This window comes from Falco punctatus, assembly GCF_963210335.1.
Source record: "Falco punctatus genome assembly, chromosome: 3".
Classification (NCBI taxonomy): domain Eukaryota; kingdom Metazoa; phylum Chordata; class Aves; order Falconiformes; family Falconidae; genus Falco; species Falco punctatus.
Genome location: NC_137582.1, coordinates 95,912,680 through 95,926,146, shown reverse-complemented (window position 1 = coordinate 95,926,146; position 13,467 = coordinate 95,912,680). Strand labels below are relative to the sequence as shown.

At 40.7% G+C, this 13,467-nt stretch overlaps 1 protein-coding gene across 1 annotated transcript; it reads right to left on the bottom strand.

Annotated features, from left to right (window-relative positions):
* Nucleotides 1-622: 622 nt before the first annotated feature.
* Nucleotides 623-13,356, bottom strand: SMIM13 (small integral membrane protein 13). Its single transcript, XM_080379425.1, has 2 exons — nucleotides 12,876-13,356; nucleotides 623-4,281 (listed from the first exon to the last, which is right to left on the bottom strand). Exons 1-2 carry the CDS (start codon nucleotides 12,949-12,951, stop codon nucleotides 4,088-4,090), a joined length of 270 nt encoding a protein of 89 aa, XP_080235551.1. The 5' UTR covers nucleotides 12,952-13,356; the 3' UTR covers nucleotides 623-4,087.
* Nucleotides 13,357-13,467: the final 111 nt, after the last annotated feature.

Genomic DNA, 13,467 nt, shown 5'->3' with positions numbered 1-13,467 from the left:
TACAACATGCCATGGCCGTCTACTGTACTCTATTAGTAGCCTGTTTCTACAGATGAGAAAAGCAGGACAACAGCAAAACAGCTCAGCCTCTCACGATTAAAGATTTTATCTTTGTTTTCTTCGAATTTTACTTCTAATACCTTATTAGTCAACAAAAGAACCCAGGATTCAATTTATGCATTTTACTTAACAGAAGCAATCAAGGATGAAGCGTGTTCTCATTACTTTCTCCTGTACATCTTCATTTCCAAAAGAAATATTTCCTACTTTATCAACATACTTACTTTTAGAAAAACTAAGAAGTCTACAACCAACCTTAAAAGTATGAAGAATAAAGGAGGGTGGTTTGATTTTTGTTGGGTTTGTTGTTTGTTTGGGGTTGGTTTTTTTTTTAATTGCTAAAACAAAACGACAACTTTCAAGAATAAGGCAGGAAAGCCACCTTTAGTAACAACTGCTGTGAAAGATATACACTAACCCGCCCTTTTAATATTAAAGTCATCTGTAGGTATTACACCAGCGAGAACATGACTTTCGACAAGTCTTTTGCAGTGCTGCACACTCAAACAAGAAGTCTTATTCTGCAGGCAAAATCCCAAAGTCAGTCAGAAAACCACTTGGGTTGGATATTCATATCAAGTCTGGTTACTTTATTTTTCATCTGTGCAGTCAGTTAAAAGAACAGTTAACGATGAAAACAGACAACCACAGAAGCTTTGAGTACAGTATCGTAACACTGAAGCAAATGACCGCATTGAACACATTCTTTATGCTGGTCATTTCCAAACAAAACAAGTACATACACAGGTCTAGTTCAGTGTAAAACCTGATATTAAGCAGCAAGTTGCTCACAAATTGCAGCGCAGTATATGGCATTTACTGCAAATAGCTACAGCAGCAGTGCTTAGTGGATGAACTGCATAGAATGAGCCTCATGGGCAAACGTTAAAACACCACAATAATAACCTTAGTGGCTCCCTAACAGGTCTGAATTATGCAATCCAGCATGAACAAAACTCAAATTTTAGCAATAGCTTTTGTATTTTTTCAACCAGTCTATGCTGTCTGTTCCAGCCTTCATTGCAGTAACAGTTTTCAATTAGCTGTCACATAGAACATTGGTAATTACTGCTTATTCAAAGTTACACAGCCCCTGCAACAAAGGTGATATGACTATATTTCAAACAAGAACCCAAAATACATTCAAGATAATGGCTGCAACAATAAGGCAATAAACAGTTTTAAAAACAGATCCTACTAAACAAAACCAGACCAACCGTGTAACCTGCTGCCTCCATAAGGTTTCAGACTTGAATGTGTCAATTCAAAGTTAAGTGCTTACCCACCAGCAACATTTCAGAAATACATCAGTAAAAATATTCAAAGACATGAGTCTATCGGACTGCCAGCAATCACAACCCAGGTCTTATCACAAGTTACGCTTTCACACACATAGCTTTGCTTTTACAGTTTTGCATGAAGTGCCCTGTACAAAGATTTTACTACAGATTCCTTTAGGAAAAATTACATATTAACAGAAGACATCAGCATTCCAAAATTCTTCCAAACCACATAATAGAAACCCTTTGGCCTGCTACTAATAAGATCATCGAAGTTACACACTAGGCAGACAGCATTATTATTGGCAGCTATGTCACAGCAACATTAAAAAAATAGTGCCAGCTGTTTAAAAACAAAAAAACAGACTGAAAATAACTTGGAGGAGTGAAATGTACACCTACATACAGCAAGGAAGGGAGAAAGAAGTTGTTTGGCTAAAGCAGATGAGCTACCCAGAGGTTCCATGTCCATCTTATTGCATATTTGATCAGTGTCAGCATTCAAACCCGCGTGGATTTTTCCTTCATAATCTTGCTCCAGTCTTGATTCTTGCACCTTTAGAGCTACCCTGACTAGCTATGTATATTGCTATAACTTCACATTTCTTCAACAGCTACTAAAAGCAGAGACTGAGTCAACTGTTACTTATCTCAGCCTGGGATACTACAAGCATCAGGCTTTTGCCATCTTTGTGCACTGAAGTCTAGGTAAAAAGTGAAGTGCAGTGGAGTGTCAATATCCTATGTCAGTACAAAAAAAAGTATCTTTATTTGTAAGCCTATATTAGCAAAGCTCAAGACAAAGATGCTGAAGATGCTTCTTAAGCAAAACGTACCAGTACTTGGTCAGCACTACTAAACTGGAAGTCTCATCATGTGAGAAGACATACAGACATGAGAATATTGTGACATTAAGTTGTGCAAGGCAAACTGAAAGCAGCAGGGAATAGAATCCGATTGCTTTTGCTCGGTTTGAATAAATAGGAGTTTTACTAATAAAAAAAAAAAAGTCATCCTTAGGCATTCCCTTACCAGCAGACAGGATTAGAGAAAGGAGACAATCAATATTTCTACATGTGTTTAAAGGATATGTGCATAGCACTGCCTAATCATGCTTGAAAATGTAACCCTGTAATACAAAGCATGCTTATACATACATGCTAGTAAACAAAACAAAGACTTTTAGACTCCAAAGGAAGGTTAGGGCCGACCTTACATATTTTAATACTGAAACATCCCAATTATTTTATAATGTGAATGCTCTTGTTAGCTTTTGAACAGTATTCACAGATGACAAATTAAAACATAAAGGCACTAGAAGAGTGCTCTTTTCCCAGATGTAGGCCTACTTGAAGAAAAAGCTAAATGCTGCTGCTTTTAGCCGTATAATTGAACCAAACCACAAGTTTGGAAGTTGTAGGTTTAACCTTCTTAACAGCTGAGAGTATAACACCAGTTTTGTAGTCCTGATAAGTTTATATACAGGGAACAGTGATCCAGACACCACCACATATCCAAGCTTTGAGAGAAAACTGGAGTTGTTCATGACAAGGCCTGTTAGTAGTGTTCTCTCACACACACACCCCAGAGGTGGTACATGCATGTTCCTCCTCTTTCCGAAGACCTTGTGCATCAATCTTCAGAGCTGCTAGATCAACAGAAGTGGAGCTCTGCATTCTGAAGTGCCATGTCAAAATAGCTGTATAGCTCATTCTCAAAGAAAACAGGAGCAACTGCTTATTACCAGTAAAAATCAGGAAGTCCTCCAGCGAACATGAGGTACCAAATTCATTGCTATAACACTACCAAAGTGTTACAGTGATGCCTACCAAACCGGTCAGAATGCCTTAACTAGTTCCAGGACAGAAGTTACATGGAGTACCATATACCTGATATAAAGGTGTACAAAGTGAACTAGAGAAGTGTTTAGTATCCAAAAACCAATGATGACACTTCAGAATATTAAACAATAACCCAGGCACCTTCCCCTCTCCAACACGAGTTGGACTTAAGAGTAAAACGTTGAGGAAAAACATACAGAAACCTAGCAGGACTGTTTAACCTGTAACCCTTCTCATACCAAAACCAAGAAAACAGGTCTTACCACCTGATTCCTTTTTTGCCGTCTTTTTTTTTTTTTTAAGGAGATAATAAACACCTCCAAGTCATGTGCACCTAATATTGATTTTTCATATTCTGCTTATACTTTTTATATATAGAAGAACATAACTAAAATCTCACTTTAGAATATTTCTAAAGCGGGATGTTCTTTCAACCATTTTTCAAGTTCACACGCATTCTCAAGGTTGAAGGAAAAATATATATTCATATATAGCTAAGGAAATAAAACTCAATTTCATTATATGCTGTTACAGTGCTGTAAAGAGAAAATAATTTAGAAAACATTTCAAGTCTGAAATGCTTACTATGTTCAGACTAACATGAAGGCTAAGCCTATGGTGCAGGACCTGTTTTTAATCTGCGTGCAGAGACAGGAGCTACAGCAGCTCAGCATTTTTCTGATGGAGTTTTCTCTTCACCCATCCTTTCTCCCAGTACTTTTGACTTGCTGCTGAAGCCCTCCCTGAACCTCTACTGAAGTAGCATACATTGGTAGTTCAGAACTAAAGGTCCACAGGTATTAATATTACCTCTTAAGTCAGTTTTTCAGTAAGATCAAACCACTGAACAACACAGTGCAGAGGTGCTTAATCATTCATAGTTAGTCAGAAGTTCAATGGAGTACTTTAAGTTGTGTCTTCTGTAGGTGCCCTTCGCTGTCGAGCAGATTTCTGTCTACCTCTCTGAGGCGAGGGTGGAGTTTCCTGTTCAGCTTCAGCCTCTGAGGGCTCGTTGTCTCCCTGTTGGGACCCCGTATCACCTATCAATTCTCGCAGGAATTTGAATTTAGACAAAAACAATTGCCAAACCACGTACCAGCCTGCAGGAGAAAGAAAAAAGGTACTGCTTAGTTACTTCACGCAAATTCATAGTCAGCTCTCAGGCAAAGTACACCAGAAAAAGTGAGAAAAAAAAAATTGATTAGCTCCCATCCTTTAATTGCCAACTCTCTACCCTAATACCCCTCCACAACACACCCACTCCCTTCTGCAGTCCTATAAAACCAATTTGACTCGATAAAGTTCATCCTCATCCTGAAAGAAACGCTGAAGCACCAGGCAAGGACCTACACATCCTGAACTGTATCGCCACAGCAAGCAGTAGGTGGGTCCTCACGGTTGCACAGATAAGGAGAAAGGGAATTTCGAACAAGGACTCAGGATTCATTACACGAGCACTGTAAAAAGGCAGTACTGGCTTCTACCCTCACTCAGCGAACACATCATTCTGGAAATCACATTTTAAAAGCTGCATTATATAATCACTATCAAGTACACTTGTGGAGATGTTTAAATTAATACCAAGTTTTATGATAAATTCTATTTTAAACTGCACAAGGTCTTCCTTATGTTCACTAAAAGGCCGAATCACCCAAATTCAAGGTGTTCCCTCTCTATACCCAAATCCCATTAAAGTAAAAATAGCATTCTCTGGTAAATTTAGGTTCTGCTCCACTGCTAATGCTCTAGGTCCCAGAACTATGCAAGTAAGAAGTTGAGATGGTCACATTTCTAGAATATCTCTTGAAAAATATTTAAGATTCAGTTCCTCCTCTCTCTTGTACAAGTGCTTCTGTAACAGGCCAGGAACTTAGAGGTAGATATATCTAAAAAAACAACGCCTTGCTTTTAAAAGGTCTGCCTTACCTAAGCATTGAGGTCAAGGGTGACTGGAGTTTTATTCACCGGAGAACTAGTGATAGCCCCTTCCCACTAGCTAACCAGTCAAGTTTCATCATCCATAGAAGAGGAATGTAACTTCTCTGTGAAACACAGGTAGTATAAAATTTAAACAGCTATTTGAAAATACATGCTAAATAAATAAAATATAAGCATCATCTGCAACACCAAAAAGTCATCTATCTTGCATAGAACTATAAATTAATACTCCTATTCTCTATTCAGAAGGTCTTGCTAGCTATTTAAGCCTATACTGATGACCTAAGCAAATATTAAGAGGCCTATTTTACAGAGCTAGGCAAACCCCTCCTCCCAATTACACAGCTGTCAGCAGAAACAGACTTAAAAGTGTGGACAACAGAGACGTATTAGGGAAGGGGAAGAAAGACTAATACGTGACACTTGTGTAACCATGGCACCACTATTTTTCTTCCTCTTCTGTAATCAGTCACACCAATATGAGCAGGCCATTGCTTAGGAGGAAAGAAGATCCCATCCTTCCCCTCCCTCCTAGAATACTTTTCACTTCCTGCAGACTTTCGATTTCCGTAACTTCTCTGCTGCTGAGGAAAGTTGGAAGAAAGCTTTTATATGACAACCTTTTACGATCTAAATTACTTCCTAAAGCCTACACCGAGTACTTCCTTTTCCATCAATACCTAAACCTTTAAATGACTTGTGATTAAATCGTATCTGATGTCCCACAAACGCATTAAATCCCCCTGCACCTAGAAAAAAAAAAAACAAACACCTCAGTGGCAGATGTCTGGTTTTAGCATCTTTTTTCTTTAAGATCTAGAAGGAAAAACTGAAGTAGCAGCTTTCTGAAAGTTGTTTCCATTGAGGAACATTTCAGGTCTTTGGGACCTTCAATGCTGGGTACCTTCTGAAGACCATAAATCAATCCATTCTTCTCATGGATCTAAACACCATTAGAAATACCATGCTCATTTCTCGTCCACGTGGGAAAGAAAACACATAAAATATTCCAAGTGAATATAGGACACTTGCAAGAAAGCGAGACCTAAGCAGAATATTACAAGCTATTTAAAAGTTTCTTCAACTCACCAATTTGTTGACAAGAGACAAAATTTGCGACACTAGACTCAGAAGTGCATGAAAAGCATGCAGTACACTCTACTAAATCCACCTAAGCATATGCACATGTGGGGAAACTCTCAGACACAATTTTTTTGGGGGGGGCTGCATCTGTCTTTTTGCTAGGGTTGTTTAAAATCTTAACATCTGCAAAGTTAATTACTGTGAATCAGACACATTACTTCCAGAGAACGCTACAGGCGGAGGTAGGGAAGAGCAGCAGCCAAAAATATTTAACATATTTGGTATAAATAAATACTCCATTGAGAAGTATTTTAACTTAGGCTAGACAAAGCAGACCACATGCTTCCTCTATCATTACAAACAGGCCACTTAACACACAGAATTATTGGGAGGGGAATAATAAAGAACACTTACAGTTCATTCCCAGACACTCTCAAGAAAAGCATTACTTTTATTCTATGTTTGGTTTCGTTTAGATCACAATGGTCTGAGTATCTAAAATACCAAGTACCATAAACAGACTTTAGAGCTCTTTAGCTGAAGACTACAAGACAGTGTAAACAATCTGCCAACAAGACTGGCTGTAGTCAACAAACCACCAGATCAATGATAATAGCCAAGTGAAACCAACCACAATGCAATGCATTGAAAAGAAAATTACAACAGGCTTAGCCAGTAATAGTGGGAGGGTAACCAAGCCCGAAAACTAGAGTTTCAAGACCTTACCAGATCACCCAGCCTGTACCAAAGACATTTACATATAAGGTAATCACAGGAGAAAGATTTCTTTCTTTCAGTTGCTTTAGTTACAGTGCCAGCTTGAACAGAAAGTTCAAAAAACAAAATCCCCACGACAAACACACTTGGCTGAATCAAGACTGCCTCTTCAGCTGAGACTCCCTGTCGCCTCACTGTCACTACACAAGTAAGAATTTCCTTGGAAATAACGAGATTACTAAAGAACAAGTTATTCTGGGTAACAGAAACTCTCTCCAGCAACAATACCAACTAGACACACACACACAAAGCCTGGAGGCAGATTCACAGTACTGAGTTACTTCTGAATCAGAAGGCAATGCATTTTCTATTAGTTTCTCAACCTCTTAAGAACATCGCAGAATGGTAACACCTGACATCATGCCATGCTTTAAAATTACATTAATAGTGTATTTTTAAAAAAGAAAATAATTGCAATGTAATTTAAAATACACAAAAAAAGGAAAATGGGCATTTCCATGCATTCTTGCCTTTATGAGCTCAGTCTAGCTTTGCAGCTCTTTTGCTGTAGAGCTCTTACTGGAGCCATAAATGACACCACTGGTTTGCATCTCAAATGCTTCCACTTTGTTCTGTTAAGTCACTCTCAAAGAAGCCCTATTGGTTTAACTTCACCACACACAAAATATTTGTGTTTATTCATTCTTCCAGTGCTTGCTTTATTGTTTTTAGCCATTTGATTTACCTTTTCAAATCATCCTTAGCTTGATTGAACCTGTGGATGTCAAACAGCATACCCACAACACACCTTCAGCAAACAAGAAGCGATGACATGCAGACTATAATATTTCAATGTTTAATGTCCAAAGAAGTTGCCTCTCAGAGAAGTAAGCCAGATCCAACACTACATCATCATAATGCAAAACGGGGGCTCCTGCTCTTGGTGTAGCAAGCACCGAAATCCAGAGCGAGCCGGGAAATCCTGCCTACCAGAACCAGATGGTATTTTGCATGCAGGAAAAATAGCAGTCCTCAGCCTTGCAGAGTTCAGTACTCACTAAAAGCTAGGAACCACTGTCTCACTTCAAATGCCACAGCCAGGTGCCAAAGATACTTAAGCCATACTTGGCACTGTGCCATCAGTATGTCAACCCCTCTTATGAATTGTGATGCAATGTGTTTGTGAAGATGGGACCGCAAGTCAAAGCCTCTTTTCCTGACTCACAGATGTACGTAACATCTATGCAGTATCAGGATGTTAACAGATTTTATGATTTGACTACGCTTTATTAAAGCTACCTTTTCTGTTCCTTTCCACACCAGCTCTTAGATCTTTATAAAGGGAAAAAGAAACAAAATGATCTGACTACAATGTTACTTCCCCTCAAAAGGTGAGGGGTACAAGTGTCAGGTCCATGTATTTCATTCAGCTTATACTGGCTTGTACACAAAAAGCTAAGGGAGGGTCTTTTTACTGGAGCACATTTTCCTTTTCCATGTGAATCGGGAAGAGCAAACAAAATAAACAAAAAATGGTGCCAATATGGAGTGCTGGGGTAAAGCAAACTGAATTCTCTTATGTCAAATACAAATTAAGCCAAGAAAGGAAGGAAGGAGATGCAGAAATGGCACAAGACAGAGTCTGAAGATCTGACTTCTATTCCTGACCCTACTATGGACTTTCTGTGCAGTCTTGCAAGATCATTTTACCTCTGTATCCATAACGATTTGAAAATAGAATGCTATTATTCCAGCACATGAAGATTAATTTAGAACTGGGGTACCCCCAAGATGAATGTTGCCTGTATTCAAATGCTGAAGCATCCATCACAGAAAATCTTAAGCAGCTATAGCTGAAAAAGAAAGGGAGCCCTGAGCTCTAGATGCTAACCTGAGATTTGTTCTACTCTGAGCCGTGTTAGATGTCTTCCGTGACCATGGACAAGTCACTTCAATGCTGCGCCATTTTTAAGATGTAGAACATATACTGCCCTAGTGGACAGCTTTGCTATGGAGATCAGACTGAAAGAAGCATACACTACTATGACACTGGAGTAACAGAAGACATCAGATGACACAGTCATTGGCTCTGCACAGCTCCTTAAACCTGGTCTCATTTAATGCAACACTCAGCCACACGCTGCTTGCTGACATCACAAGGAAACATGCTCTTCTGATATCTCATTTCTAACAGTTTCAAAATTCAACTTCAAATTAAAGGCTATTTTCTCTTTATTGCAGATCTAATTGAACATGACTTACCTCATCTTTTCAAGTATACAATATGTTTATAAACAGTTTTGTAACTAACACATTAAGCTATTCGGGCAGAATTTAGGGCTCAGATGTTTTCCCATCTGCAACTGAATTCAGACCTGTGAAGCAAACCACACATTTGTGTCAGCACTTTTGAGTTACATGATTTTTCTTTTAAGGTCATGTCTCTCAAACCACATCTCATTAGCCTCTCTTGCCAAATGAGATGAACGCTTCCATCTGTTCCACTGAAGGCAGTTCTGCAATTTCACATGGCTCCATGCATTACTATATTGGGAAAAATAAAACACACTGAAGAAAGCAGTACTAGAGTTCACCTTATTTTATATTTATATAGTATTTTATCTTATTCTATAAGCTTGACTGTGCCAGAGTTTCTCACATCGACAGAGGAACATGGAATATACAAAAGCAGCAATGAGACCGCCAGAGAGAAACCAGAGAAAGGAAATCAGAAAAGGTGGGAATAAAGAAAGTGGAAGCAAGTTACCTTAGTCACACTTTTCAAAAAAAGCAACTGAAAAATTGCTATGTTTAAAGTCCCTGAATGGTTTCTATGTCAGATGTGATCGGTTTACAAATAGAGATGTTGCTAACTGCAAGCCTTCCATGCTTCCTAACAAACTGAGATTAACATTGAAAGTAGCAGTTGCAAGCATCCAGAAATGTTTAAAAAAAAAAAAAGAGGTTATTTGAAGTACTTTTATAGACATAAATGCCTAATTCAGGCATACACATTTATATCAACCAGTTTCACAGCCATACAAAAAGCAACTCCTGATAGTTTGTGCTTTGAATTTTATCTTTTCACTTTAGAAAAAATAATAAAATGATTTTTTTCCTCCATTATTTCATTTTTGAGAGTATTTATCACATCATGCCTGTGACAAGCAGCATAAGTCCACATGATCCTAGAATGTTTCCTGGATATTAAGTCTATTGTTCTCTGCAAGCATTCACACCCTGAGTCCTTTTATAAGCCACTCAAAATCCAAGTTACAGCTCTTTACGCTCTTGACCCTGTAAGTCCTCTTCAGAAGCCTGTTTCATTACCTCTCACCAGATGGCTGTAAATTATTCTTATCTCATCAAGCTTACTCAAGGTTGTATCCAGCCATTCTTGTGTCAGGTTTGTCCATTAATTAATGTGTATGTCTCACTAGCTGGCATTTACCATCATACCTAGCACCCTGTCTCCCTGGGAGTCACAGGCTGCAAACACTAGGGACCTGTCAGTAAGAAGGTGTGTAAGAAACTGCCCATCACTGGCACAGAGAAACAATTACACTGGAAATAGCTTGTGCTCAGGTTTTTTCTAGCAGTGATCTTGACACTGGTTTTCTTTAATATTTTCCATTAATAATCATGGCACAAGAACTAGAAGTGTACCAATATTAATTAATAAATGCTGTATGATGGCAAAAAATAACTACAAATACTGTAAATCATTATCAAGTCCTATTGGGCCACTTCTAACAGGGTAACAGTTCAATTCCCCCCAAAAAAACAATGAACATGTCACAGATTTCAAAAGTACTGAACACAGGAAGCTGACTTTTTGTAATTTGAAAAGGTGACCTTTAGCAAACATTTTATAAACTCTGATACTGATGAAATTGAAGTATAATGAAGGATTCAAAGCATTCATTGAATCCAAGTTGAACGTACAATAGAGAACTCCAAACGGCTACATATTTATAAGCCACTTAAAAATAAAGTAATTTATTAATTACTTTTGCTGTCTTTAAGCAAGAAAGCACTTAGAGAGATGTTTAAGTTAGCAAGAGACCCTTAGTATTTCAATTCCATTTGTCACATACAGCAAAAGCTGGAAGGCACAGAGAAAATTTCCAATTTTGAATGGCATGATGCAAAATCATTCTAATCTTTCAGCATGACAGTAAGGAAAGATCTCATATGCATTCTCTGAAAACATAAAAACTTTACTAAAGTACCACATTTCACCTTCTAAAGATGAAGTGGCCACACAACATATAACGAGCATACAGAAATTTGACCAAGTGACTTAGGTCACTGCTTAGCCTGTAAAAATAGACAGTACAGGACCCAGGAAAAGAGCACAAGACCAGGGAAAGTATACAAGTATATACCCTTGCAGTCCCAGTTATCTGTATTGCAGAAGTTTCCTCATCTGAGTGTTAGTACTATGGCTTAAAGATGTTGACCTTTCTTCCATAAACTTTAAATGATAAAGAGTTTCAGCATCCAAAATATTATTTGTTCATGAGCTTTACACAATGGAGGAATAAATTGAAAAGAAAATTTTGTTTTAAGCTTGTTGATCAACTTTATGTACTCCAGTTCCTCTAGAATGATGAAATTTCACAACCATTCCCAGTTCACCTTTTTCATTCCACTCTGTTATAAAACCATCACCCTTCCTCCAGTCATCTGTTTTCCAGGCTAAACAGATCTAACCCATTTAGAGTTTCTTCTCTCTTTTTGAAAAGAAATTAGGACTTTGTTTCAAATAAAGGTAATACACTTTAACAAGAAAATACACTGTTTGTGACACATGCACATGGTAGATTCCTGGAGCAATATAATGACATTTTCCATTTTATTTTAAACTTCTAATGTTTGATTTGCCTAGTTGCTTTCTACAAAGCATTAAACAGATATTTTGGAGAAATGCTTGCAATTATACTTCAGCTATTCTAATCCTTTCTCTGGGATACTAACAGCTCAGTTTGAAGCCATTGTATTTCCCCACATAGGTCATGCATGCATACATTTCACACTTCTTATGTGCATTACTCCATACATGTTACTATTGGATTTCACCTCCCATTTTACTATCCAGTCCCCTGATATTGCAAAATCTTTTCAGAATGCTTTGCTGTTTTTATTATTACATTAGTATTATATGTCAGCTGACTCTTCACTTTGCTCCCCTGGTTTTCAAAAATCACTTATAAATCCACCTGGCATTTGTTCCTTTCTCACAGGCCTTTAACCAGAAGCTATGGCAGTTTGAGTTTGGTGGTGGTGGTGTTTTTCAGGGTGTTTTTCTAGAGTTCAGCGTATTGACCACAACATCCACACACACTACACTGCTGATTCCCTCCAAGAACTCCAACAGACCTGCAACTCCTGCCTCCCATTGAAATAACCCTTCTCTCTGCATTGAAAAAAATAAGGAAAAAAGGCAAGTCAGGGATCCACATAAGAAAAAAACCTCTTCAGAGCTGCCCTCTGTCTTTTCTGGCAAACAGACATCAAAAGGTGAGGGATAGCAGCAGGAAGTTTACTTCTTCCATTCACTGGCATTTCAGACCGACGTACAAACTGCAGAGACTGTTCAGTAAAAAAGCTGTCAGCTTCAGATTAGTCACCGAATTAAGCTCTGGAAGCATTTCAAGGCTCAAAATTATGTGGAAACAAAGAGAAGGGGGCGCTGCGAAGCGCACCCGCTCCCCCACACCCCGGGCACGCTGCCCTTTCATTTCCTTCAGTCAATCTGAGCACAGGAACCACCGGGGGGGGGGGGGTAGAAAGCTGGAGGGGCGGGGGGGGGGGGGGGGGAGAAAGCTGGTGGGGGATATGGGGGGGAGGGGGTGGGGGTCGAAAGGGGTCGGACACCGGCACTACGCACCGCCGCGAGGCCTGCCCTCCCGCACCCCCCGTCCCCCCGCCGAGGCGTGCGGGGGGGACTCACCGCACAGCATGAAGAGCAGCACGCAGGCCAGGGTGGCCACGATCACCAGCAAGGTCAGCCCGATGCTCTGCCACATGGCGCCGGCCGCCTCCCCCCCGCCGGCGGCGGCGGCAGCGGGGGCCCCTCCTGGAAGACGCCTCCCCGCCGCGGCAGCCGCTCGGCCGGGCCGGGCCGAACCCCACCGGCGGCCGTCAGGGCCCGCTCAGCCCTACGGGAGGGGCGCCAGCGTCGGCCGCGGCCCGGCCGGCCCCTCCGCGGGTCACCCCGCGCCCGGCCGCCTCAGGCACCGCGGGGCTGAGGTAAGGGCCCGCCGGCAGCTACGGGGAGGAGGCCGCGGCTCGCATCGCTGCCCCCGAGGAAGGCAGGGGCAGCTCCGCGGCCCGGCGGGGAGGGCGAGGGGAGCTGGGAGGACCCGGGCTGAGCCGGCAGCGGCACCGGCCCCCCCTCTGCTCCCGCCGCTTCACAGCCCGGCGTAGCCAGCGGCGGCGGAGAGCCGGGGCGGGCCCCCGGGCGCGTCGGCGTGACGCCGGACGGCGCGCAATGCATGCCGGGAGTTGTAGTTCGCCTTCCCCCGCCCCGCGGCCGGAGCGGG